Source organism: Schistocerca americana, chromosome 8, assembly GCF_021461395.2.
Source record: "Schistocerca americana isolate TAMUIC-IGC-003095 chromosome 8, iqSchAmer2.1, whole genome shotgun sequence".
Classification (NCBI taxonomy): domain Eukaryota; kingdom Metazoa; phylum Arthropoda; class Insecta; order Orthoptera; family Acrididae; genus Schistocerca; species Schistocerca americana.
Genome location: NC_060126.1, coordinates 134,011,399 through 134,037,374, shown reverse-complemented (window position 1 = coordinate 134,037,374; position 25,976 = coordinate 134,011,399). Strand labels below are relative to the sequence as shown.

General features: G+C 42.1%; 1 protein-coding gene across 1 annotated transcript in view; it reads right to left on the bottom strand.

The window, feature by feature from the left end:
• LOC124545497 (farnesol dehydrogenase-like) overlaps positions 1-25,976 on the bottom strand; it is a 60,686-nt gene that overhangs the window by 16,801 nt on the left and 17,909 nt on the right. The window contains exons 2-4 of the mRNA XM_047124439.1: positions 23,281-23,449; positions 12,671-12,800; positions 7,231-7,363 (exon numbers count right to left, since the gene is read on the bottom strand). Of these exons, the coding sequence (XP_046980395.1) occupies positions 7,231-7,363; positions 12,671-12,800; positions 23,281-23,449 (432 nt within the window). The remainder of the gene's footprint in view (positions 1-7,230; positions 7,364-12,670; positions 12,801-23,280; positions 23,450-25,976) is intronic.

The following is a 25,976-nucleotide window of genomic DNA, read 5'->3' as shown; positions in this document are numbered from 1 at the left end:
GTACCTGTAGAGTATCCAGTTTTCCCACGAAAGCATCATACACACAATAAAGAAAGGAAGTATTAACACAGTATGAAACTCAACAATTTCTCGTCATCTGGCTTTCACCGCACTCTATGAACTCCTCCACTTCCTCATGCAGAAGCTTCAGGCAGATATGATGGTCTGCTGTATGGTGGTTGGCCACTTCAGTGGCAAGACACAACAATATAAGGTCGCCTGTTGGCTGTTGCTATGATCAGATCACTTTCTGTGGCAATTTGAAACCCCCCATTACACACTGTGCACTATGGAAAAGCCAGATGTCTGGCATATAACGAAAACTGTAGCATGTTAAACAGGCCAATGTTTTGGTTGTCATTAATGAGACTGAATAGTTTTCAGAACAAAGAAATTTTACCCGAGAAGTGTGTTTGAATTTTTGGTAGACAGTGTTTTCCTTCTTTGTATGAGCTTACATTACAAAGCTCCTGTAGTGGAGGTGTTGCAATTGTCTAGCGAGACATCTGAAGGGGCAAGTCGTACAGCGCACTGTTTTTTTCCAGTATTTTTCTGGTGTCATTTCCAGTCGTGTGTGCTGCCTCTGCAGTGGGAAGCCAGAGTTATGTCGAGCTGGAAAATTAGGGAGAGGGCAAAGTACAGACAGAAAGCGAGCTGCAAATGTCACTGGGCTGGAGAATCAGACAAACGATTCTGTCAATGAATTTGTCTTCTAAATAGCCCTGCACATGTTCAATACTTATTGACAAGACTACTTTGTCAAACCTTCGATACAGGGCTACTATAAATGATTAAATCGTTTTCAGAATTCTATATTTTCCAAAGTATTACTGTGCAAATATGATTGACGCATGAATAGAACTGTAAACTAACTGAGTTAGGAGTGCAGTGCCTTGGCAAAATGACGACAACGCAAGAAAAGAGTTTTTGGTGTGTTGGAACATACGAGATGTTTATCACTTACAACAGTGCAGCGTGTACTCAGAATGAATTGTGGAGGAGAACAGCCATGTGAACAGAGCACTGTGCATTGGTGTCGACAGTTTATGGACACTGTGTTGTCTCTGTAAACAGAAGAGAACCGATTGACCAAGTATGCCAGATGCAAACCTGGAGGGAATGAGGAAAAGTTTTGTATGCAATCCCGAAAATTGAACGCTCCGGTCAAGCCACGAACTCGTGCAACAGTTTCTACCATAAACTTAGGGCGGCGCCTTCAATTTTGTGTTACAATGCAGGAAGCACTTGAGGACGAATGTTTCGCCAAGAAGCTGATATTGAGCGGCGAATCAACCTTTCATTTGTCTGGAAAGAGTAATCGCCACAATGTGAGTGAATATGGGGCACTGAAAATCTTCTTGAAACTATGGTGCATGAAGGAGATTCGCAGAAGATTAATGTTTTCTGTGCAGTGTCACAGACTTAGCTGCATGGGCTGGTTTTCTTCTTTGAGAAGACTGTATGGGGTACCTCTTTCCTTGATATCTTGCAGTTGTGATTGTCTGGAAAACTGATTGCTGATTCCGAGAATTTCACCTTCCAACAAAATGGGGCACTCCCTCACTGGAGTATCAATGTCAGATGCTACCTAAACGAACAATTTCCACATCGCTGGATTGGGTGTAGTGGTGAAGATGAAGTTGCTCAGTTCCCTTGGCCCGTAGGTTGCCTGACCTGATGCCTTGTCGCTTTTCCCTTTGGGGATAGAGTAAGGATCATGTATACGTACCTCAAATGCCAAGAACACTGAAACAGATCAAAAGACCCATCAATGCTGCTGTGATGATCAGTGATGGGATGTTGCTACATAAGGTATTGAACGAACTTGGCTACTGCTAGGAAGTGTGTTGTGCGACCATAGGACACTCACAGAACATCTGTAGTGAGCAGATTGCAAACTTGATGAGATCTGTTCAAGTATTAGTCATAGTTGTATATGTCATACACTGAAAAATACAGAGCCTTGAAAACGAATGATTCATTTATAGTAGTACTGTATATTGGAGCGATTCTAAAGCCATCATTAATTTAGTCAAAATTGTTTGACTTCAGTTTGCAACTCGACTTCATAAGGTTAAGATGTCGAACACGCAAAAGAAGTACGTGCTTCAGTCATTAACTATTACTGTCAAAATAGGAAATAGGACCGCAAATAGCGTCAAAAGGGGCGAGTTGTCGCATTTCAGTATACTGACTGCAGTCAGAAACATGGACCAAACAGATTTCGTAAATTATATTCGGATGAGTCCTGCATCATATGAGAAATTACTTATGGTGATGCTACATACAATAAAAAGCAAAATACCTTAATGAGAAACGTAAGTTCGCTCAACAAGAGATTAGGAGTAACTTTGAGATTTTTGGCGAAAGGCGTTGTCGAAAGGAAGATTTCTTCAACTCGGTCGAAACATTGGTGTATTTTAGTAGTTTGGTGTTTTAAGTATTTTATTAGATAAGGCAGCGACACATCCAGAAAGATTTTGATGAAACTGACTTCGACCATGAAAGCCTACTGATTTAGAACAATTAATAAAATTGTTATGGAAGCCTTTGGAGCAACTATATTGGACCTGCGAGGATATATTCAGGTAATTAAAGAAAAACAGTCTTTTTTTACGTTTTATTATAATTTGGTGAGGCTGTCTGCGTTTCATCCACACCAGATATATATTGCACGACAAAAAAAGTGAAGCACCAAGAAAGGGAGGAGGAAACAAAATGAAACTTCACGGGTTGAGAACATATGTTATGTTCACGCTGACAGTTCATAGAGACATGTGCCATGCGTTGGTGAGCATTGTTCTATTAAAAAATGGCATCGCGACACTGTCACATGAGAGGTAATACCAGCTGTGACCTGAAGTCGTAGCTAATGGCTTCCCACACCATGCCAGGAGCAACAATGATGTGCCCCTCAAAAACACTACAAGAACCCCAGGTCATTGCCATACCTGCAGGCGATGGTCACCTTGGAGAGTGCAGAACTACAATTCATCACTGAGCACAGTCATCAGCAGTTCATTCTTCCCAGTTATGGCACCACTCCAAACGCAACTGTTTGTATTGTGGTATTAACATCAAAGTGAGCATGGGACAGTAATTCTGTATCCCGGCTGCTGGAAGTCTCTGTCCAATGGTGTGGTATGCCACAGAATGTTGCTGACTGTCCATTGCTTGTTATAGGTTGGCAGGTGCAATTGTGAAGAGGTTCCAATATGTCTGGTGCACAATAGGGCGATCCTCCCTTATGGTGGTGATATGTAGTCGACTGGTATCTTGATGATGAGTATGCCTACCCCTGCATTCCTGTGCAGTCCTACATCAGGCCCCACAAATCTCAATATTGCGTGATTTGACCATAGTGTCAAATGGAGACCCGCAATGAGACCTCTTTCAAACTGTATCATGTGGCACTAAACACTATCTCACAATGGGTAAGCGGCATCTGTGTGTCTTTCACAGAGATCACTCAACTTCTAATGCTGTTCACACTTTTTATATACCCTATCAAGTCTGGTTACACCACTAGACACGAACAGCAGTAATGCACTCTGGTGGCAATTCTAACTGTTGCAGAGAATTGCAATCGTAATCGTTTACATACCCAACACTGGAATATACATATGCAAAGATACATTGGCATCCAACCATGTCTTCTGGGTGTTTCACTTTTCTTGTCAGGTAATGTAATGTCCATGAACCATGGACCTTGCCGTTGGTGTGGAGGCTTGCATGCCTCAGCGATAAAGATAGCTGTACCATAGGTGCAACCACAACAGAGCGGTATTTGTTATGAGGCCAGACAAACATGTGGTTCCTGAAGAGGAGCAGCTGCCTTTTCAGTAGTTGCAGGGGCAACAGTCTGGATGATTGACTGATCTGGCCTTGTGACAGTAACCAAAACGGCCTTGCTGTGCTAGTACTGCGAAGGGCTGAAAGCAAGGGGAAACTACAGCCGTAATTTTTCCCGAGGGCATGCAGTTTTACAGTATGGGTAAATGATGATTGCGTCCTCTTGGGTAAAATATTCCGGAGGTACAACAGTCCCCCATTCGGATCTCTGGGCGGGGACAACACAGGAGGACGTCGTTATTAAGAGAAAGAAAACTGGCATTCTACAGATCGAAGCATGGATTGTCAGATCCCTTAATCAGACAGGTAGGTTAGAAAATTTAAAAAGGAAATGGATAGGTTAAAGCTAGATATCGTGGGAATTAGTGAAGTTCGGTGGCAGGTGGAACAACACTTATGGTCAGGTGAATACAGAGTTATAAATACAAAATCAAATAGGGCTAATGCAGGAGTAAGTTTAATAATAAATAAAAAAAATAGGAGTGTGGGTAAGCTACTACGAACAGCATAGTGAACGCATTATTTTAGCCAGGGTAGACACGAAGCCCACACCTACTAAGCAGTACGAGTTTATATGCCAACTAGCTCTGCTGATGATGAAGAGATTGAAGAAATGTATGATGCGATTAAAGTAATTAATCAGATGGTTAAGGGAAATGAAAATTTAATAGTCATGGGGGACTGGAACTCGACAGTAGGGAAAGGAAGAGAAGGAAAAGTAATAGGTGAATATGGACTGGGGGTAAGGAACGAAAGAGGAAGCCACCTGGTATAATTTTGTGCAGAGCATACTTGTAACTTAATCATAGCTAACACTGCGTTTAAGAATCATGAAAGAACATTGTATACATGGAAGAGGCGTGGAGAAACTGGAAGATTTCAGACAGAGATTTAGGAACCAGATTTTAAATTGTAAGACATTTCCAGGGGCAGATGTGGATTCTGATCACAATTCATTGGTTAGGAAATGTAGATTACAACTGGAGAAACTGCAAAAAGGTAGTAATTTAGAGAGATGGGACCTGGATAAACTGAAAGACCCAGAGGTTCTAGACAGTTTCAGAGATAACATTAGGGAACGGTTGACAAATACAGGGGAAAGAAATACAGCAGAAGAAGAAGGGGTAGCTTTGAGAGATGAGTTAGTGAAGGCTGCAGAGGACCAAGTAAGTAGAAAGAAGAGGGCTAGTAGAAATCCTTTGCTAACAGAAGAGATATTGAATTTAATAGATGAAAGGAGAAAATACAAAAATTCAGTAAATGAAGCAGGCGAAAAGGAATACAAATGTCTTAAAAATGAGATTGGCAGGAAGTGCAAAATGGCTAAGCAATGATGGCTAGAGGACAAATGAGGTACAGGCATATATCACTAGGGGTAAGATAGATACTGTCTACAGGAAAATTAAATATACGTTTGGTGAAAAGAGAACCAGCTGGATGAATATCAAGAGCTCAGATGGAAAACCAGTCCTAAGCAAAGTTGGAAAAGCAGAAAGATGGAAGGAGTATATAGAGGGTCTATACAAGTGCCATGTACTTGAGGGCAATATTATGGAAACAAAAGAGGACATAGATGAAGATGAAATGGGAGATATGATTGTGCATGAAGATTTTGACAGAGCACTGAAAGACCTAAGACAAAAAAAGACCTGTGGAATAGACAACATTCCATTAGAGCTACTGAAGGCTTGGGAGAGCCAGCCAAAACAAAACCTACCATCTGGTTTGCTCACCATCTTGCTCGATGTATGACACAGGCGAAATACCCTCATACTTCAAGAAGAATATAATAATTCCAATCTCAAAGAAAGCAGGTGTTGACAGATGCGAAAATTACCGAACTATCAGTTTAATAAGTCACGGCTGCAAAATACTAACGCGAATTCTTTAAAGACGAATGGAAAAACTGGTAGAAACTGACCTCGAGGAAGATCAGCTTCGATTCCGTAGAAATGTTGGAAAACGGGAGCCAATACTGATCCTACGACTTATCTTAGAAGCTAGATTAAGGAAAGGCAAACCTACATTTTTAGGATTTGTAGAGAGAGCGTTTGACAATGTTGACTGGAATACTACTCTCTCTCAAATTCTGAAGGTGGCAGGGGTTCGTTGTGAAAACGCTTCACTTCCTGGACTGGAATCTTTCGCCGACAGAGTCATCGCCTACAAGACTTAGCATTGTGAAATTGACCCGAAGACACAAAGCAGACCTAGTTATGTTCATAGTAATACGCCATTTACATTGTATGCACGCTCATGTAGAAAAGTTAGTAATGACGAAAAAATACATGTATGGATGAAAGGACTTGGTGTACTTGTTGAAAATGGCGGGGCACAGTTTATACAGAAACCAAATGGCAGTTACAAGAGTAGAGAGGCATGATAGGGAAGCAGTGGTTGAGATGGGTGTATGACAGGGTTGTAGCCTATCCCCGATGTTATTCAATCTGTATATTGAGCAAGCAGTAAAGGAAACAAAAGAAAAATTTGGTGTTGGAATTAAAATCGATGGAGAAGAAATTAAACCTTTGAGGTTTGCGGATGACATTGTAATTCTGCCAGAGACAGCAAAGGACTTGGAAGAGCAGTTGAACGGAATGGACAATGTCTTGAAAGGAGGATATAAGAGGAACATCAACAAAAGCAAAACAAGGATAATCGAATGTAATCGAATGAAGTAAGGTGATGCTGAGGGGATTACAGTAGGAAATGAGACACTTCAAGTAGTAGATGAATTTTGCTATTTGGGGAGCAAAATAACTGATGATGGTCGAAATAGAGAATGTAGACTGGTTACGGGAAGGAAAGCGTTTCTGTAGAAGCGAAATTTGTCAACATCAAGTATAGATTTAAGAGTCAGGAAGTCTTTTCTGAAAGTATTCGTATGTAGTGTAGCCATGTGTGGAAGTGAAACATGGACGATAAATAGTTCAGAAAGCAGCTTTCGAAATGTCGTGCAACAGAAGAACGCTGAAGATTAGATGGGTAGATCACGTAAGTAATGAGGAGGCACTGAATAGAATTGGGGAGAAGAGAAAATTGTGGCACAATCTGACTAAAAGAAAGGACTGGTTGGCAGGACACGTTCTGAGGCATGAAGGGATTACCAATTTAGTACTGGAGGGCAGCGTGGAAGGTAAAAATAGTAGAGGGAGACTAAGAGATGAATACACTAAGCAGATTCAGAAGGGTGTAGGTTAACAGTAGTTGCACAGAGATGAAGAAGCTTGCACAGGATAGAGCAGCATAGAGAGCTGCATTAAATCAGTCTCCGGACTGAAGACCACAACAACAACAGTGTAAACGCACCACGTCCGCAGCTTGCTAGCTCCACAGCGTCTGCTAGCGCAGCTTGCTCCTTGCTAAGGTGTCTCTTACCGAGACCTTGATGCCAGCCCTGCCGGTCTTCACGAGCTCTCGGCGCAGCCCTTCAGTGAGGGCCGTCACGGCGTGCTTGCTGGCGGCGTAGGCGGCCGCTCCGGGCAGGGACGGAACCCAGTGTCCACCCACGCTGCAACAGACAGGAGCTATTACAGCACCAACTTCAATGTCAACCCGACAGAATGTAGTTACATCACTGTTGTGCAACGTAAAATGCGATCTCGCCCTTTGAAAGTCCGGAGTTCACAAGAGAACCACCAAGGGTGGCATTAGATACAGTAATGTCTAAAAGTTAAACATACAATGATGGAAAAAAAAGACTTAACACCAAGGAGTTGTGCGACGTAAACGAAAGTTGGTAGGCGTTTTTCTACATTTCAAAGATGATGTCTTTTCAAATTTCGCGCCTGTCGCAAAAGAGTGTCGATAATAGAGGCACTATTAGATTAGATTAGATTAGATTAGATTTACTTTCATTCCAATTGATCCGTAGTGAGGAGGTCCTCCAGGATGTGGAACATGTCAGAAAAACAACAATACATGACAAATATTTAAACTAAAACAAATAAGCTAATGTACCATTCCACAGGTCCCAATTGGAATGATCGTCATTTTTTAATGAGCACTAAGAGTCATTTTACAAATACTATTGCACTGAATTTAAAATAAAAAAGTTTTATATTTATTTATAAGGTAAGAAACATGTAATACAACTACTGTAATACTTATTTACAATGAACACATTACTGCACTGAAATGGTGCAGAAGTTAGATTATACTTACACACACACACACACACACACACACACACACACACACACACACACACACACACACACAAATTTTCAGTGAACACATTACTGCACTGAAATTGTGCAGAAGTTATGTTGTACTTATATACAAATCAGTTGGTTTTCCTCAGAAATTCATCAATGGAGTAGAAGGAGTTGGCCACCAATAAATCCTTTAGGCTTCTCTTAAACTGAATTTCATTGGTTGTTAAGCTTTTTATGGCTGCTGGCAAGTTATTGAAAATGTGTGTTCCTGAATAATGCACACCTTTTTGTACAAGACTAAGTGACTTTAAATCCTTGTGAAGATTATTCTTATTTCTAGTATTGATTCCATGAATTGAGCTGTTGGTTTGAAAAAGTGATATATTTTTAATGACAAATTTCATTAAGGAATAAATATATTGGGAAGCTGTAGTTAGTATCCCTAGTTCCCTAAACAGGCTTCTGCAGGATGTTCTTGAGTTCACACCACATATAATTCTTACTGCACGTTTTTGTGCCCGGAAAACTTTAGCTTGGCTTGATGAATTACCCCAGAAAATAATCCCATATGACATTATGGAATGAAAGTAAGCATAGTATGCCAGCTTTTTCATTTTTATATCCCCTATGTCTGACAAAATTCGCATTGCAAACAGAGATTTGTTAAGACGCTTCAGCAGTTCTGTGGTGTGCTCCTCCCAGTTGAATTTATTATCAAGCTGTAATCCCAAGAATTTAACACCGTCCACTTCTTCTATCTTCTTGTCATCATATGTTAGACATATACTCTTGGGACACCCCTTACAAGTTCTGAACTGCATGTAGTGTGTTTTTTCAAAGTTTAGTGACAAAGAATTGGCTAGGAACCAGTGATTAATGTCTACAAATATTTTATTGGCTGATCTTTCTAAGACTACACTTGATTTGCTATTTATTGCAATGTTTGTATCATCAGCAAACAAAACAAACTTGGCATCTGGTAATGTTACTGATGAAAGGTCATTGATATACACAAGAAAAAGTAAGGGCCCCAAAATGGAACCTTGTGGGACCCCACATGTAATTAGTTCCCAGTTGGATGATGCCTGATAGCTTGATACATGTCTCTTTCCTAATAACACCCTTTGTTTCCTGCCAGAGATATAAGATTTGAACCATTTTGCAGCATTTCCTGTTACACTATAATATTCTAGTTTACTTAAAAGGATATTGTGATTTACACAGTCAAATGCCTTTGACAGATCACAAAATATACCAGTTGCCTGCAATTTTTTGTCTAATGAATTAAGTACATTTTCACTGTAAGTGTAGATAGCCTTCTCAATATCAGAACCTTTTAGAAATCCAAACTGTGACTTTGACAGTATGTTATTTGAGATAAGATGGTTATAAAGACGACTGTACATTACTTTTTCGAAAATTTTTGAGAATGCTGGCAACAGTGAAATTGGACGGAAATTTGATGCTATTTCTTTATCTCCCTTCTTAAACAGTGGCTTAACTTCAGCATATTTCAGCCATTCGGGAAATATTCCACTGATAAACGACTGGTTACACAGATAGCTTAATATGTTACTTAGCTCAGAATCACATTCTTTAATTAACTTTGTTGATATTTCATCATACCCACTAGATGTTTTTGATTTTAAAGATTTTATGATGGACATTATTTCTGTTGGGGTAGTGAGGGTCAAATTCATATTATGGAAGTTACTTGAAATGTCTGGTCTAAGGTAATCCATAGCAGCATCTACCGAACCTGACAACCCCATCTTTTCAGTAACAGTTATAAAATGTTTGTTAAAAAGTTCTGCAACACTATACACATCTGTCACCAATGCATCATTTACTCTTAATGCTATTTGTTCCTCTTCATGTCTGGTTCTACCGGTCTCCTCCTTCACTATATCCCATATTGTCTTTATTTTGTTATCTGATATGACTATCTTTTCCTTGTAATATATTTGCTTTGACATCCGTATTACAGTCTTTAATATTTTGCAGTATTTCTTATAATGTGCTATAGCATCAACATTGGAAATGTTTCGGATTGACAGATACAGTTTTCTTTTTGTTTTACAAGATACCCCTATTCCTCGAGTAATCCATGGCTTCTTTGTAGACTTTGCTCTAACCTTGGTAAGTTTTGGGGGAAAGCAGTGTTCAAATAAGGTAAGCACTTTATTAGCAAAAATGTTATATTTTTCATTCATGCCATGAGCACTGTAAACATCAGTCCAGTGAATGTCTCTGAGGAGTGTCCTAAAATAATCAATTTTTGGCTTACTGATTACCCTCTTGAGCTCAGATTTAACAGATTTTATATCCTGTTCAGTATTAACATTTAACAGAAGGAACTGCATGTCATGGTCTGAGAGGCCATTGACTATTGGTTTTGTAATATAATTTTGTTCATTTGACTTTTCTATAAAGATATTATCAATGGCTGTTTGTGAGCAAGTGGTTATCCTAGTGGGGAACTTTACTGTGGGAATTAAGTTGAATGATAGTGTTACTAACTCAAATAGGTTCTTATTGGGAGAGTCTTTAAGGAAATCTACATTGAAATCACCAGCAACCACTATTTCTTTGTTTTTGGTTGTTAAATGGGCCAGTACAGCTTCAAGGTGGTTTACAAACAGATTAAAGTTACCTGCAGGTGCTCGATATACACTTAATATTATGAAAGATTTTTTGTGAAAATCTAATTCTGTTGCACATGCTTCCATATGCTGTTCTAGGCAAAATTTATGAATGTCTATGTTCTTAAATTTATGACAGTTCCTGATGAATGTGGCAACTCCTCCTTTCTCCATTTCTGATCTACAATAGTGAGATGCTAACCTAAACCCTGTAACACTTAAAAGTTCTATACCAGTGGTCACATGATGTTCAGAGAGGCAGATTATGTCAGCTGGGTTTGAAGACTCTAATTCATCTATGCAGATAGTTAATTCATTAATTTTATTTCTCAGTCCTCGAATATTTTGATGCAATAAAGATAGCTGACATTTCACATTGACTGACTTAAAATTGGATGGAGTTAAAATATCTGCTGACAGTTGAAAATTCTTAACCAATGGCTGTTTATGTTGATGTAATAAGCTGGAATTATGTTTTTTGATTTCTTTCTCAAACTGAAGGTTTGTCTCAGTTCTAACCTCTCTTAAAATTTGTTTTCTTTCTGTCCTCCCTACCCTAAAAAAGGGTCTTTTCTGAATCCTATAACCACTGGTATTTTACCACTCATGACAGTGCCTCCCCCCTTTAACTTTCCTGCTATTTCCCCAGCCAATTTACCCTTCCCCTTCCTGTTGAGGTGAAGGCCATGCCTAGTATAATCCCACCTACTGACAGAATCAACATGAACCACACCAATGTGTGACCCCGCACCCGACATGAGCAGCCGTTCCAGCTCCAAATTAACTCTCTTGACAGAAGGTTTGCCGTAAATACACGTTTTAACGGTCGTGAGCCTCAATTACCTTCGGACGTGGTGAGTTGATGTTAGTCAAGAATGCTTGTAAGACGACAAAGACGCAATTACCAACACCTTACCTAGTTTGAACGAGATAGTGTAATAGGGCTATGAGAAACTGAATGTTCCTTCTGTGATATTGCAGAAAGGTTTGGCAGGAACATAGTCCCTGTACACGGTTACTTGTAGCGGTGGTAACGAGAATGTACGGTGGCAGTAAGACCGGTACCGGGATGGCAACGTGGTCTACATAACGCTATTGTAACCCAACATGCTCTACATAGTGTCGACATGTTGCCTTGGCCTGCTCGATCACCAGCAAATATGGGGCATCACCGGAGGTCAACTCCAGCGTTTGCGTGCTTGCATTAAACATTCTGGCGGTTACACTGGTTATTAATGTTCCAGCATTTGATATTTGCAATGGCTTGTCTCGCGCTTACATTAACTTGTCATCTTGCATTGTTAATCACTAAAGTATGTTACCTAGGCAAATGTAATGCCGATATTTCATTATTCTACTTTAATTATATTCTAGTGCTGCGATTTTTTCGGTCAGTCTATTAAATGAACACGAGAGAGAAAGAGAAAGCGAGAGAGATAGAGAGATAAAAAGGGCCAAGATTGGAGAGCAGAATAAAACTTAAACATGAAACGTTCAACAAACAAGGGAAGCTACAAAACTGAATTGACACGGAAGAGATACCAAAATTGCAAAAATCTTTTCCACAATAGTAAGATCGTAAGTATGGGATTAGGTTTAAGTAGTTCTAAGTCCAGAGGATTGATAACATCAGATGTTAAGTCCCGTAGTGCTTAGAGCCATTTGAACCATTACGTACTGTTAATCATTGTTGTGTTATATAGAATATTATTATTCACAGACCATGTAAATTAATGTCTGTATATATTGCCTAGATTGTAAGCACTATGACGTGTCCTGAGTTACAAGCACATGGCTGTATGAAAGGTAATTTTAGCGGACCAATAAAAATCACAATTACTCAAATGGAACGAGAAGAAATCCTAATACTCCCCCTGACATAGTCTTCACAGTGGGCTACAGATTATAGACGTGGGTCTAAATAACATGGTACAACAATTATGAACAGTAAAGAAACGGCATAACAATATTAACTGGCCGCCAGCAATGATGTAAAAACATTGCCGCTTAGACTGTCACCTGTTGATGTGCACGATGTGTCCCGGCTGGGCGCTGCGCCGTTGCAGTCCGCGCAGGAACTCCCTGGTGCACACGTTAAGCGCCAGCACATTCACTTCCAGCATCTGGCGCCACTCGTCAGTAGCGCCGTCTGTACAGCGAACAACGACAGCACGTTAAGGCGAAGCAGCTACCGGATATATCGTCCAGCAGCAAAATAAAATCCGATTTTTACTAATTTCATTTATCATGTGGCACACAAACGAAAATGGGCCGCTCCGATGTGACATATAATCAAATAAGTAGATTTTGCGAAGTATGGCGATAAAATAAAGGCACTGTTGCAGTAAAATATTTTATTTCAAAAACATACCAATTTAGTTATTGTCACACTCAATGTACTTCTCTTCTCTATACCTACAACGCTCCAAGCGAATTTTCCATTGATGGAAAGATTGCTCTGTGAGCTTCTTCATGAAGCGCGCGACTTTTTCTTTCACTGCTTCGATGGACTGAGATCTTGTTCCATTTAATGCGAATTTAGCCTTGTGGAACAGATAAAAGTCGCATGACGCTGGGTGGGTGCTCTAACACTGGGATGCTGTGCTTTGCTAGAATTCTCTTAACAGGCAATGCGGTCTGAGCCGATGCGTTGTCTCGATGCAAAATCCACGACTCGTTTTTTCACAATTCGCGTCGCTTTTCTCTTATTTTCTCACGGAGTTGAGCAAGAGTCTGAAAGTAGTAGTGTTGATTAACAGTTTGACCTTGAGGAACCCAGTGAAGACACACTACATCGAAGAAAACAATCATCATCGTTTTGTATCTTGATTTGCTCATTCGAGCTTTTCTCGCTCTCGGTGTAGATGGGTTCATCCATTGCATGCATTGGCGCTTAGTTTCTGGATCGTACATTAAGTGAAAAACCAAGATTCGTTACACATCATCACTCTGTCCAAGAAATTAGTATAATTTTCAGTCGTGTTCAAAGTGTCTGTACAAACATTTTCACGAGCTTCTTTTTGTGCGATCGTAATAATTTTCGACACCAGTTTCGCACACACTTTTCGCATGTTAAATTGGTTATGTAAAATTTGCCTTTCGCATTCTGTGTCAATTTCTACAGTCTCAGCAATCGATCGAGTACTCAACCAACGGTCAGACGAACCAGATTACGTGCTTTTTCTATATTTTCGTCCGGTTTGTATGCTGAAGGTCGTTCCGGATGTGAGTCATCTTCAGCGTCATTTCGGCCATCTCAGCCATATTGAAAACGCTTGAACTACTCGTGCACGTGATAAACAGCCTCCACTATATACTTCTTTTCATAAAAATAGCTTTCAGTAGCTATTTTTCCAACTTGTATGTGAAACTTCAGACTTCAAGAAGAATATAAATACCGAGCGAGGTGGCGCAGTGGTTAGACACTGGACTCGCATTCGGGAGGACGACGGTTCAATCCCGCGTCCGGCCATCCTGATTTAGGTTTTCCGTGATTTCCCTAAATCACTCCAGGCAAATGCCGGGATGGTTCCTCTGAAAGGGCACGGCCGACTTCCTCCCCCCATCCTTCCCTAATCCGATGAGACCGATGACCACGCTGTCTGGTCTCCTTCCCCAAACAACCAACCAACCAACCAAGAATGTAATAATTCCAATCCCAAAGAAAGCAGGTGTTGACAGATGTGAAAATTACCGAACTATCAGTTTAATAAGCCACAGCTGCAAAATACTAACACGGATTCTTTACAGACGAATGGAAAAATTAGTAGAAGCCGACCTCGGGGAAGATCAGTTTGGATTCCGTAGAAACACTGGAACACGTGAGGCAATACTGACCTTACGACTTATCTTAGAAGAAAGATTAAGGAAAGGCAAACCTGCGTTTCTAGCATTTGTAGACTTAGAGAAAGCTTTTGACAATGTTGACTGGAATACTCTCTTTCAAATTCTAAAGGTGGCAGGGGTAAAATACAGGGAGCGAAAGGCTATTTACAATTTGTACAGAAACCAGATGGCAGTTATAAGAGTCGAGGGACATGAAAGGGAAGCAGTGGTTGGGAAGGGAGTGAGACAGGGTTGTAGGCTCTCCCCGATGTTATTCAATCTGTATATTGAGCAAGCAGTAAAGGAAACAAAAGAAAAATTCGGAGTAGGTATTAAAATCCATGGAGAAGAAATAAAAACTTTGAGGTTCGCCGATGACATTATAACTCTGTCAGAGACAGCAAAGGACTTGGAAGAGCAGTTGAATGGAATGGACAGTGTCTTGAAAGGAGGATATAAGATGAACATCAACAAAAGCAAAACTAGGATTATGGAATGTAGTCGAATTAAGTCGGGTGATGCTGAGGGAATTAGATTAGAAAATGAGACACTTAAAGTAGTAAAGGAGTTTTGCTATTTGGAAGCAAAATAACTGATGATGGTCGAAGTAGAGAGGATATAAAATGTAGACTGGCAATGGCAAGGAAAGCGTTTCTGAAGAAGAGAAATTTGTTAACATCGGGTATAGATTTAAGTGTTAGGAAGTCATTTCTGAAAGTACTTGTATGGAGTGTAGCCATGTATGGAAGTGAAACATGGACGATAAATAGTCTGAACAAGAAGAGAATAGAAGCTTTCGAAATGTGGTGCTACAGAAGAATGCTGAAGATTAGATGGGTAGATCACGTAACTAATGAGGAAGTATTGAATAGGATTGGGGAGAAGAGAAGTTTGTGGCACAACTTGACAAGAAGAAGGGACCGGTTGGTATGGCATGTTCTGAGGCATCAAGGGATCACCAATTTAGCGTTGGAGGGCAGTGTGGAGGGTAAAAATCATGGAGGGAGACCAAGAGATGAATACACTAAGCAGATTCAGAAGGATGTAGGTTACAGTAGGTACTGGGAGATGAAGAAGCTTGCATAGGATAGAGTAGCATGGAGAGCTGCATCAAACCAGTCTCAGGACTGAAGACCACAACAACAACAACATGTGAAACTTCACTACAAATGGAAATGAAATGAGCGTATGGCATCGTTGGCCGGGAGGCCTCATTCGGGGAAGTTTGGCAGCCAAGTCCTATTCCATTCGACGCCACATTGGGCGACTTGCGCGCCGGTGATGAGGACGAAGTGATGATGAAGACGACACAACACCCAGTCCACGAGCGGAGAAAATCTCCAACCCGACCGGGAATCGAACCCGGGCCCGCTTGTACGTTACCACCAAGCTAAGCAGGCGGACTTCACGACAATTCGTTGCTCTATTATTACACATCATTTTTCCGACAAAACGAAATAACAGCTGTTAGCAAACGGAGGGCACAGCCACACTGGTTTGCCTACTGACACCTGAGATGCTGCATTCGACTGAGAATTCTTTGCGCTTCACAGCTATTGGTCGTTCATATTTGGCTCAAGCGTACTTAATCTGTGACAGCACCAGTCCCCTTATTTTATAGCCATACCACTTACTACAGTCAGCTGAATGGCATCATTATTTATGTGGCAATGCTCTTAGGTGATTTTAGATGCAAGGCTTATACAAAAAGCCGGCCGAAGTGGCCGTGCGGTTAAAGGTGCTGCAGTCTGGAACCGCAAGACCGCTACGGTCGCAGGGTCGAATCCTGTCTCGGGCATCGATGTTTGTGATGTCCTTAGGTTAGTTAGGTTTAACTAGTTCTAAGTTCTAGGGGACTAATCACCTCAGCAGTTGAGTCCCATAGTGCTCAGAGCCATTTTTTAGCTTATACAAAAATACGTACTCGTTTTCAAAACATACCATTTGATGGACTAAAATAATTAATTCCCAAATTTTCTCTGTTGTAATAAATAGTAAAATGATTTTCAATAATTACCATGAAAAATAACAATAACAATATTCAATCATACAGTGGAATATAGCAAACCAACCACATCCGTGTATTCTGTTGGTGATGAGCTGCTGCACACTGCTACACTGATTTGCTGACATTTTCATAGTGATGCCTAACAGTTGGCAGCTCTTGCGCATGGTAAAAAGCTTGAACATTCACAAATATGTACCACAGGTTTCCACTACGAAGAAATACTTCTTTTGCAGCTATGACACAGTAAAAGTTAGTGTACACAACTGTAGCCAGAGGGTCTAAAAGGCATAAGATGACTCGACATGGAGATGTGAATTTCAGTTAATGGCCGGAACTAGTTACTGCTTGGTATTTGTCTCTTGTACAGTAGATAATCTGACCTGTGAGTACTATTGAAGTAGTTCACAGTGCCGACGACTGATTAGTTAGACCAAGTGACCAGGTGGGTTGAGAGATGACAGACAAGTACTCGTGTCTGATAGAGATCGTTTCTACTAATTGTTGAAAGCATCTGACATTCTTATAAAGGCTTTTGGTCTGACACCTCACTAAGTTCGTTCGTCCTCTGTTAGAATATTGCGGTGTGGGATCCTTACCAGGTGGGATTGACGGAGGACATCGAAAGGGTGCAAAAAAAGGGCAGCTCGTTTTGTATTATCACGTAATAGGGGAGAGAGTGTGGCAGATATGATACACGAGTTGGGATGGAGGCAAAAACTCGTCGCGGCGAGATCTATTTACGAAATTTCAGTCACCAACTTTCTCTTCCGAATGCGGTGTGGGATCCTTGCCAGGTGGGATTGACGGAGGACATCCAAAGGGTGCAAGAAAGGGCAGCTCGTTTTGTATTATCATGTAGTAGGGGAGAGAGTGTGGCAGATATGATACACGAGTTGGGATGGAAGCAAAAACTCGTCGCGGCGAGATCTATTTACGAAATTTCAGTCACCAACTTTCTCTTCCGAATGCGAAAATATTTTGTTGAGCCCAACCTACATAGGTAGGAATGATCATCAAAATAAAATAAGAGAAATCAGAGCTCGAATAGAAAGGTTTAGGTGTTCGTTTTTCCCGCGCGCTGTTCGGGAGTGGAATGATAGAGAGATAGTATGATTGTGGTTCGATGAACCCTCTGCCAAGCACTTAAATGTGAATTGCAGAGTAATTATGTAGATGTAGATGTAGAAGTAAATGTGTCTGTTAGAGTAACAAATTGATTAAAGAAAGAGTAATGACTTGCTACTCAAGCAAACCACTTCTGTTAACCCTAGGAGAGTTACACATCTTCTGTATCCTAACCTCTTCTACCAAGCAGGTTTTCTTCCTCCCATCTCCGCTACAAAGGCTGATTTCAAAGCAAACTGAACCCACAATGTCGTCAACATCCTCATTGCGTCACACAGCAGTACTGGACCTGTGCAGGGAGCTACACAAATGATGCACGGCGAACGCAATGACAGCCCCATTAACGCGTTTACTGTGCGATATGTGGAGGCTGCAGATCAGCGCATAGGTGGTTCTGTGATTTTTGAGTACGTTTTGCGTACCATGGCTTGGATCTTCTTATTCAGGTTACCGTGAACGTGGCCCAGGATGTATCTTCTAACATTCGCGGTGACCAAGTGTTGCCATTTCTCCGACATCTTCATGATGAGTGTTCTTTCGATACTGCCCTCTTCCAAGATGACAACACCCGGGTTCACAGGGCTCCTCTCATTCGTTCCTGATTTGACGGACACTCAGGCACTCTAGCACAACTGGACTAACCCACTAAATCATCCGATCTTAACCCCACAGAAAATATCTAGAATATTTGGAACAACAGGCGAAACACAGCATACAAAATGTACGAAATCTGGTATCTCTGAGGAAGTTGATCATCAATAAGCGGCTTTATATGGATATAGCATACCTGAACCAACCTTGTGGACTTCCTTCCTCGCCGAACTGAGGGCGTTATACAAGCTACAGGCGGCGTTACACAATATTCACGTAGAGCCTCCAGGGAATGACTGAATATTATGTTCGGTATGCTGTCGTAGATAACAATTTCAGCAACTTGTGGAACGTACTGACTCTTAAAATTCTGCATGCAGACAGTCAAGTATGCGTCAGATGTAAATTTGTTGGATAGAAGCTTCTCCGCAGAATCGACGTAAACAGAAGCATATGGAACACACTTCCAAGAAGAAGAGGAAGGCTGATAAGACATGTGTTACGACATCAGCAAATAACTTTCATGGTGCTAGAGAGAGCTGTGGAGACTGAAACTTGTGGGGGGAGTTACAGATTGGTAAACATCGAACAAATAATTGTGGATTTAGGGTGCAAGTTCTGCTGTGAGAAGAATAAGTTAGCGCAGGAGAGGAATTCGTGGCGGGCCACATCGAATCGATCAGAAGAGTAATGAGTTAACAAGAAAAGAAAAAAAATCTGTCGTACGTTAACACTGTTTTTGAGATCGTTAGACTAGTCTCTTTATGGAGATATTCTCGAAAAAACTTCGATAAAAAACGTCGATGCTATTCACCTGGTGCACTTTGTCGCGTGATGACGTCGATCACGCAGACTGAGCAGATATCGTCGCACGATCTCCTACACATACTAAATGAAAGATTGTGTTGGTCAGGGCAACTGACGAACGCTAATAAGCGTGCGTGAATCTGAGGTGGACGTCGCGGTGGCCACAGTGGCCATGCTGTTTGGAGCCTACCAGTTACTCTCTCTTCGGGTTCTGCTGGAGTTTCATGCACCAGTAACTTCAGGTAACCCATAAGAAAAAAAAATCTAACTGAGGGATTAAGAGTCGAGGATAGCGCTGGCCATGAGAGAGGACTTTTCTTTCCGATCTAATAATAAGAAGCAAGTTGATGGGTGCTTAACAACGAGTCTCTTTCCATATGAGCCAACACCATCTCAAATTATGCTGTGAGGACAATTCCTTACTAACAGCCTAGAGCAGTTCTACGTGGATCAAACGACTCAATTTCTCATTTCAACCCACGGCGATAAACATCTTCCAGTGACGATGGTGCCTGTTGTGAACTGGGCTCGGTACACTGCTTCCAGGCACTACGCCTTGGTATACTACACACTAGAAGCATTTCTGCAGAGTCCTCTAGTGAATAATGCTTCATATTCGACAAGCAATCATGAAATGTAGGCAGTGGTAGATTCACTATGGAGACATTACTTGTCTGCTGCCTGGTGCGCTTCCATAGCGGCCACTCACTTGGCCTGCTCCCTACTGGGAGCAGCCAGGTGTGGCTCCAACACGGACAGGCGGGAAAGAGGTGCAGGTCATGATTACCTCCCCCACAAAAAAAAAAAAAAAATATATATATATATATATATATATATATATATATATATATATATATATATATATATATAACACTTGACAAAAAAGTGAATCACCCAGAAGGGGAGGAGGAAACGAAGTTAAGCTTCACTTGTATGTGATGGTATTTTAGTGATTACAAAATCGAGTCAAATTTACCAAGAGCTTCGCAGTATGAGCGCACTTATCACTATGACATACCACACTCCCTCTGGCTTGCTTGCATGGAACCGTCGTCCTCCTCGCATTCGGGAGGACGACGGTTCATACCCGTCTCCGGCTGTCCTGATTTAAGTTTTCCGTGATTTTCCTAAATCGTTTCAGGCAAATGCCGGGATGCTTTCTTTGAAAGGACACGGCCGATTTCCTTCCCCATCTTTCCCTAAACCGAGCTTGAGCTCCGTCCCTAATGACAACGACTGCACGTTAAACACATCTCGTCCCCTTCTGGTCCTTGATGTCCTGGATACCGGAAGTGGGATGGAGTGACATCCGAGCTGGTTCAATACACGTTCGGTCTGGGGAAAGAAGCGGGTCTAGAAAGAACTGGGTCTCTTGTTAGTCACAAGAGTACAACATCACACAGATAGTTCGCAGAGAGACGAATCAAGTGGCATTGTCCTGTTTAAAAGTGGTACCACGATACTGTTGTATGAGAGATAACACATAAGAACACAGCATGTTGTGATGTACCACTATACCGTCAGAGTTGCCTCAACCTCAGAGTTCCCTCAACCACTACCAGCCGTGACCTGACGTCATGCCTGATGGCTCCTCAAGCCATGGCATCTGGAATACCGCTGCAGTGTCCCTCCAAAACACTGGAAGAAAGGGACCTCTTCCCAGGTCGCCACCATAACTCCCAATGACGCTCATCCAGAGTAGTGCAAATTGAGATTCATTGCTGAACACGGTGAAAGGGTCCTGTAGTCCCCTTTCATTATCATTTTATTTGCTTCCCAATGATACAGAACTCTCTGGCATGCGTGAGTGAATGAATGTGGGTGTGTTTCATTTTGCTATACAGTGGTTTAGTCTGCTGCAGAGAATCAACGGTAGTCGTACAGAATGGCCAACCCTTGTTGTTTTCAGGTAGGCAAAGGGGTTTGCTCCCCTTGTGTGAAAGTTACCGGTGTTACGTTGGTGGCGGAAGCCTCATCTCTTGGTTTTCCTGGCCACGGAGTCACGTGGGAGGCGTTGGAGTGTGTGAGATGGTCAGTCTGCTTCCAGCTCGCCGAGGGTCTGCAGCCGAAGTGTCTTCGAAGAAGGGTGAGTTGACAAACGCGTGGCGCGTTGTCTCATAGCAAGAGGGGAGCTTTTAGCTTTTGGTCTCGCATTTCATCTTATAATGATTGATTTTCTGGGTCGCAGCAAGGAATGCAAGGCTTTTGCAGATTTTCAGTTTGATTCCTAATGCAGACTTGACTTTCATCCGTACAAAGAACATAGCACAAAGGTGTTGCATATGTTGAAGCGCCCTCGGTTTAGTGTGAATGTTTGTGTGCCTGCAACTGCGTGTGTATGCATTCTAATCTTTTCCGATTCTTGGTAATTTTTGCTTCTTTGTGAATTTTCTTTGTCCCATTACTTTATGACGGTGGAAACCACCCACATGGGTTAATATTAGAGTTTGTTGGCCCTCTGTCATTATCCTTTGCCTCTTCAAATGTACCCTCTGTAAAATTATAATTGTCCGCAACTGCGTGGTTTGATGTTACTAAAATTGTGTCTCCGCGAACCATGTTGACACACGAGTCTGTTGTGAAATGTATAGCGTTTCACTAGCAATTGTACTTAGTTACCAGGCAACAGCAGTCTATATATGCATTACATCAGTGTTTTAAGGAATAAATAATTTTGCCTCCAATCTTATCCAGTGTACCGATGTTACGTCTCCCTTACCTACGCCATTTACCTTGTAGTTTTCCTTGTTAGCCCACCCATAGCGTTTCCATGCGCACAGGTCCAAAAATTAGTGTCCCTTTTTTATTTAAAACAAATGTTTTGGAATATATCTTGTTTTCAGGAATGTTGCTGCAAGCTGCACTTTCGCACAGTGTTCACGCACTCTTTACTTTATTCAGTATTTGATTCACGTGAACAATGCCTGGATCATATTAATAATTACATCCCATTCTTTATCAGTGACTTTACAATGAATGTTCTTTTGTGAGTTTTTCTTATGAATGATGATGAGGTCCCATACTCCGAGGAGCGTGGGGAACGATGCGGGAGACCCGCACCGTCGTACTAGGCAAGGTCCTAGCGGAGGTGTTTTGCTCCATTGCCTTCCTCCGACCGTAATGAGGATGAATGATGATGACGAAGACGACACAACAACACCCAGTCATCTCGAGGCAGGGAAAATCCCTGACTCCGCCGGGAATCGAACCCAGGGCCCCGTGTGCGGGAAGCGAGAACGCTACCGCTTTTTTTTTTTTTTTTAATTGATCTCATTTTGTTCGTTTTTGTTCGTTGTATCTGCTCGGGGCGGATGTCGCAAGACACCCGTTTCAGTTCGTCGTTGATCCATTAACTCAAACCTATTATTTGTCGTGTGGCTAGAGTTGGTGGCGACCCAATCTTTTACGTTGATTTGAATGTCAGATAGCATTTTCTTATTTAAAGTGCTCGTGGCTCTGTTAGCCATCAGAATACATTCAAAGTACGCTTCACGCTTCCTACACATATCGACCTTTTATTCACGCTACTGCTACTTACAACAGTGCAACACCATTTATCAGCAATCCATGCTTCCCCGTCACGGCGTACTTCCACATGCAGCCGTTGTGTTGTGGTGTTAACGACAGCCTAAACATGAAGTGGAAATTCCCTAGTCTACTGCTAGTCTCCGACCAATGGTGAGGGACGAAACGGAATTTTGCAATGAGTTCATTACTTGCTCTTAGCTGGCAGCCACAGATGTGGTTATGACGTGCTTGGTGCACAATATGGCGATTCTCCTTTGTTGTCAGACGTGGTCGCCCAGTACGTTGACGATGAATATGCCTGGCCTCACATTCCTATGCATTGATCACTCAATATCTAATGTTGTTCACACCTCTTACATTACCTAGTAGCCGGTAACATCAGTAAAAATGAATGCTGAAGGACTTGGAAGTTCCTCTTATCATTCTGTTTATTGGTTTTTCTCCACTTACCTTCTTCTCAGGCTTGACAATAAAGAAATTTGCAGTCCTTTTTATGGTCTCTTCTCCACTTATAGAATCATAATTTGGTCTTTTCACTTTTCACTTTCTCTATTGTACAACACCAAATACTACTCATCGTAGATAAAATCATAGTCAGTCCCAATTAAAATCGTGCTACTGAAGGAGGCTTCGGGAAGTTATTTCCCTAAAAAAATGGTCTTGCACTTTCCTCTGTATACGATACATGACAAGAGTGTGGCCAACTAAAAGATACACGTAAACAGTATATTCGAAACGCCATTACCTGACAGGAGACTCTCGTAGAAGAGGCCAGCATTATTGATGAGCACATCAATTCCACCAAAGTTGTCGCTGGCCCATTGGAAAGCACGCAGGATGTCTTCTTCCTTCGTGAGATCGCACTCCAAGACGTGAAGTTCACCACCTTGTTCTCGAGCAAGTTTCTCCACTTCCTGGAAAATTAACATTTAAGAGAAGATTTACAAAGGAAATCCAATATAATTCAGTGAAGCTGCTGTCAAACGGGTGGCATTTACCTCACATTTGGCTACAAATTGTTTGTTTTTCCGTTCAGTTTTCAGACTTTAGTTCGCCACGAACTCCTGTGTCAACCTCTTCATCTCGATTATTTATTGGATGTATTCCAACCTCCGTCCTCTCCCACAGTTTTAGTCCTTTGATCCCTCTAGTGCAAAAAAGTTATTCCCTGATCTCTAAACATAATGTCTTAATACACGACCTACATTCGTTTGTTCATTGACTCTCAGGAGACCCTCCTACAAATAGTATGAACCAATAATTCAGTTTCTGATCTCCTATAACCAATCGTATTTCATGAAGTCACCAATAGCTGCAATCACATTTGTGCCACATGCCGTCTGGTCAAAGAGGCATTACAAGTGTTCTTTGGGCGTAGTGTCCCGTCACCCTGGTCTTAAATCACAGTTCTATGGCTTTGAGAGCCTGCTTCCACAATGTGTGACTGGCAATATTACTGATGCACAGGCACAACAAGTGAAATTGTTTTGACGGAAACTACTTGTTTTTATGGGGGATGTAATGCTGAGGTGGAACTGAGACATGAGAAAAGAGATTCTTATTAAAAGAGGTATTATAGCATGTTTCGTAATGTGAGGATCCATGTGGTGTGGCGATACGGCAGGGTTCCGAGATTTCTGAAGTAATGTTGCTACGATGCTCGCTACCTCGCCATACCGTTTACACTGATGACTGAGGAGGCAAAACATTATGACCGCCCGCTTATTAGCATACTGCTCCACATTTGGGATGCAATGCAGCAGCGATTCTGCGTGGCATGGACTCGGCAAGTCCTTGGTAGGTTTCCGGAGGTATCAGATGTCTACGCAGATGGCACGCAATTCTCGTAAATTATGGGACGCTGCTTTGTGGACGTTGAGATGGCGCCATCGAACACTATTGTAGGACCTATGGACGCACAGGCGAATGTCTCCATAATACTGGCCCCAGCAGCCTGCATTTTTTGAGCATCCCTTCGCCTGGACGATGGCGTATCTGAACATCTACCTGGTATAACAAATGGCTCTGAGCACTATGGGACTTAACTTCTGAGGTCATAAGTCCCCTAGAACTTAGAGCTACTCAAAACTAACTAACCTAAGGACATCACACACATACATGCCCGATGCAGGATTTGAACCTGCGACCGTAGCGGTCGCGCGGTTCCAGACTGTAGCGCCTAGAACCGCTCGGCTGGGTATAACAAGAAATGTGATTCATCCGATCAGGCGACACGTTTCTATCATTCCACGGCCCAATATCGACGATCCCGTCCCAACCGCAATCGTAATTGACGATCTAGTTGGGTCCACATGGGAACACGTATGAGTCGTCTGCTGTGGAATCACATGTTCAACAATGTGCTCTGAACGGTGTGCTGCGAAACACCTGTGCCTGCACCAGCATTACACTTTGTCAGATTTGCCACATATTGTCAGCTTACAGTGCAGACAAGCCCACAACCTTCAAGTTCTGTGATTAGAAGTGGACGTCCAACACGTGTTTGGGGGACTCGAGGATTCACCGTCCTTTCGCCACTTTCCGCAGATGCTCACGACAGTAGCACATGAACAGCCGATCAGCTTCGTCGTGTTCCAGATGCTCGTTCCCAGGCGCCAGGCCATATCAGTTTGTCCTTTCTCAGAGTCGCTTATGTCAGTGGATTTCCACATTTGCGTTGCTCTACTCCGCTTATATACGAGGTGGAATCCAAAATTTTCGGGACTGGTGCTGCCATCCGGAAAGTAGGAGTAGTAGATCTTTGCACCGCTAGGTGGCGAGAGCTGCATAGCTGATGAGTCAGTGTGCAGAGTGGCATTCAGCTGGGAGGACGTGTTGCATGTCCACAGTGATTTCCGTAATACTGTGTGTTTGGTGTGTGGCGATTTTACGGTGGATCTATGAATAGAAAAGCGTGTGTGTATCAAATTCTGTGCGAATCTCGTGAAAAGTGCTACGGTGACACTTGCAATGATTCAACAAGAGTTTGGGGGACACAGCATTAGCTGTACGCATGTCTCTGAGTTCAGGGCCGGCCGTACAGACGTCGAAGATGATGCTCACACTGGAAGGCCCGTTAGCTGCACAACGCCAGACATTGTTGCCAAACTTCAACAATTGGTTCGTGCGGATCGACGTCGAACCATTCAAGACTTTGCGGATGAAGTGGGTGTTGGTTATGGGAGATATCAACTGATGAACTGGGCATGCATCGTGTCGCCGCAAAATTTGTGCGATCTTCACTGCCGATCAGAAGGCATAGCGTGTTGATGTGTCCACAGACCTTCATCAGACGGCATCTGATGATCCAACCTTCTTGTCTCGGGTTATCACCGGGGATGAGAGCTGGATTTACAGTTATGACCCAAAGCCACAAGAGCTTGGGCTCTCCAAGGCCCATAAAACCGAGACAGATGAAGAGCCAAGTGAAGAACATGATCA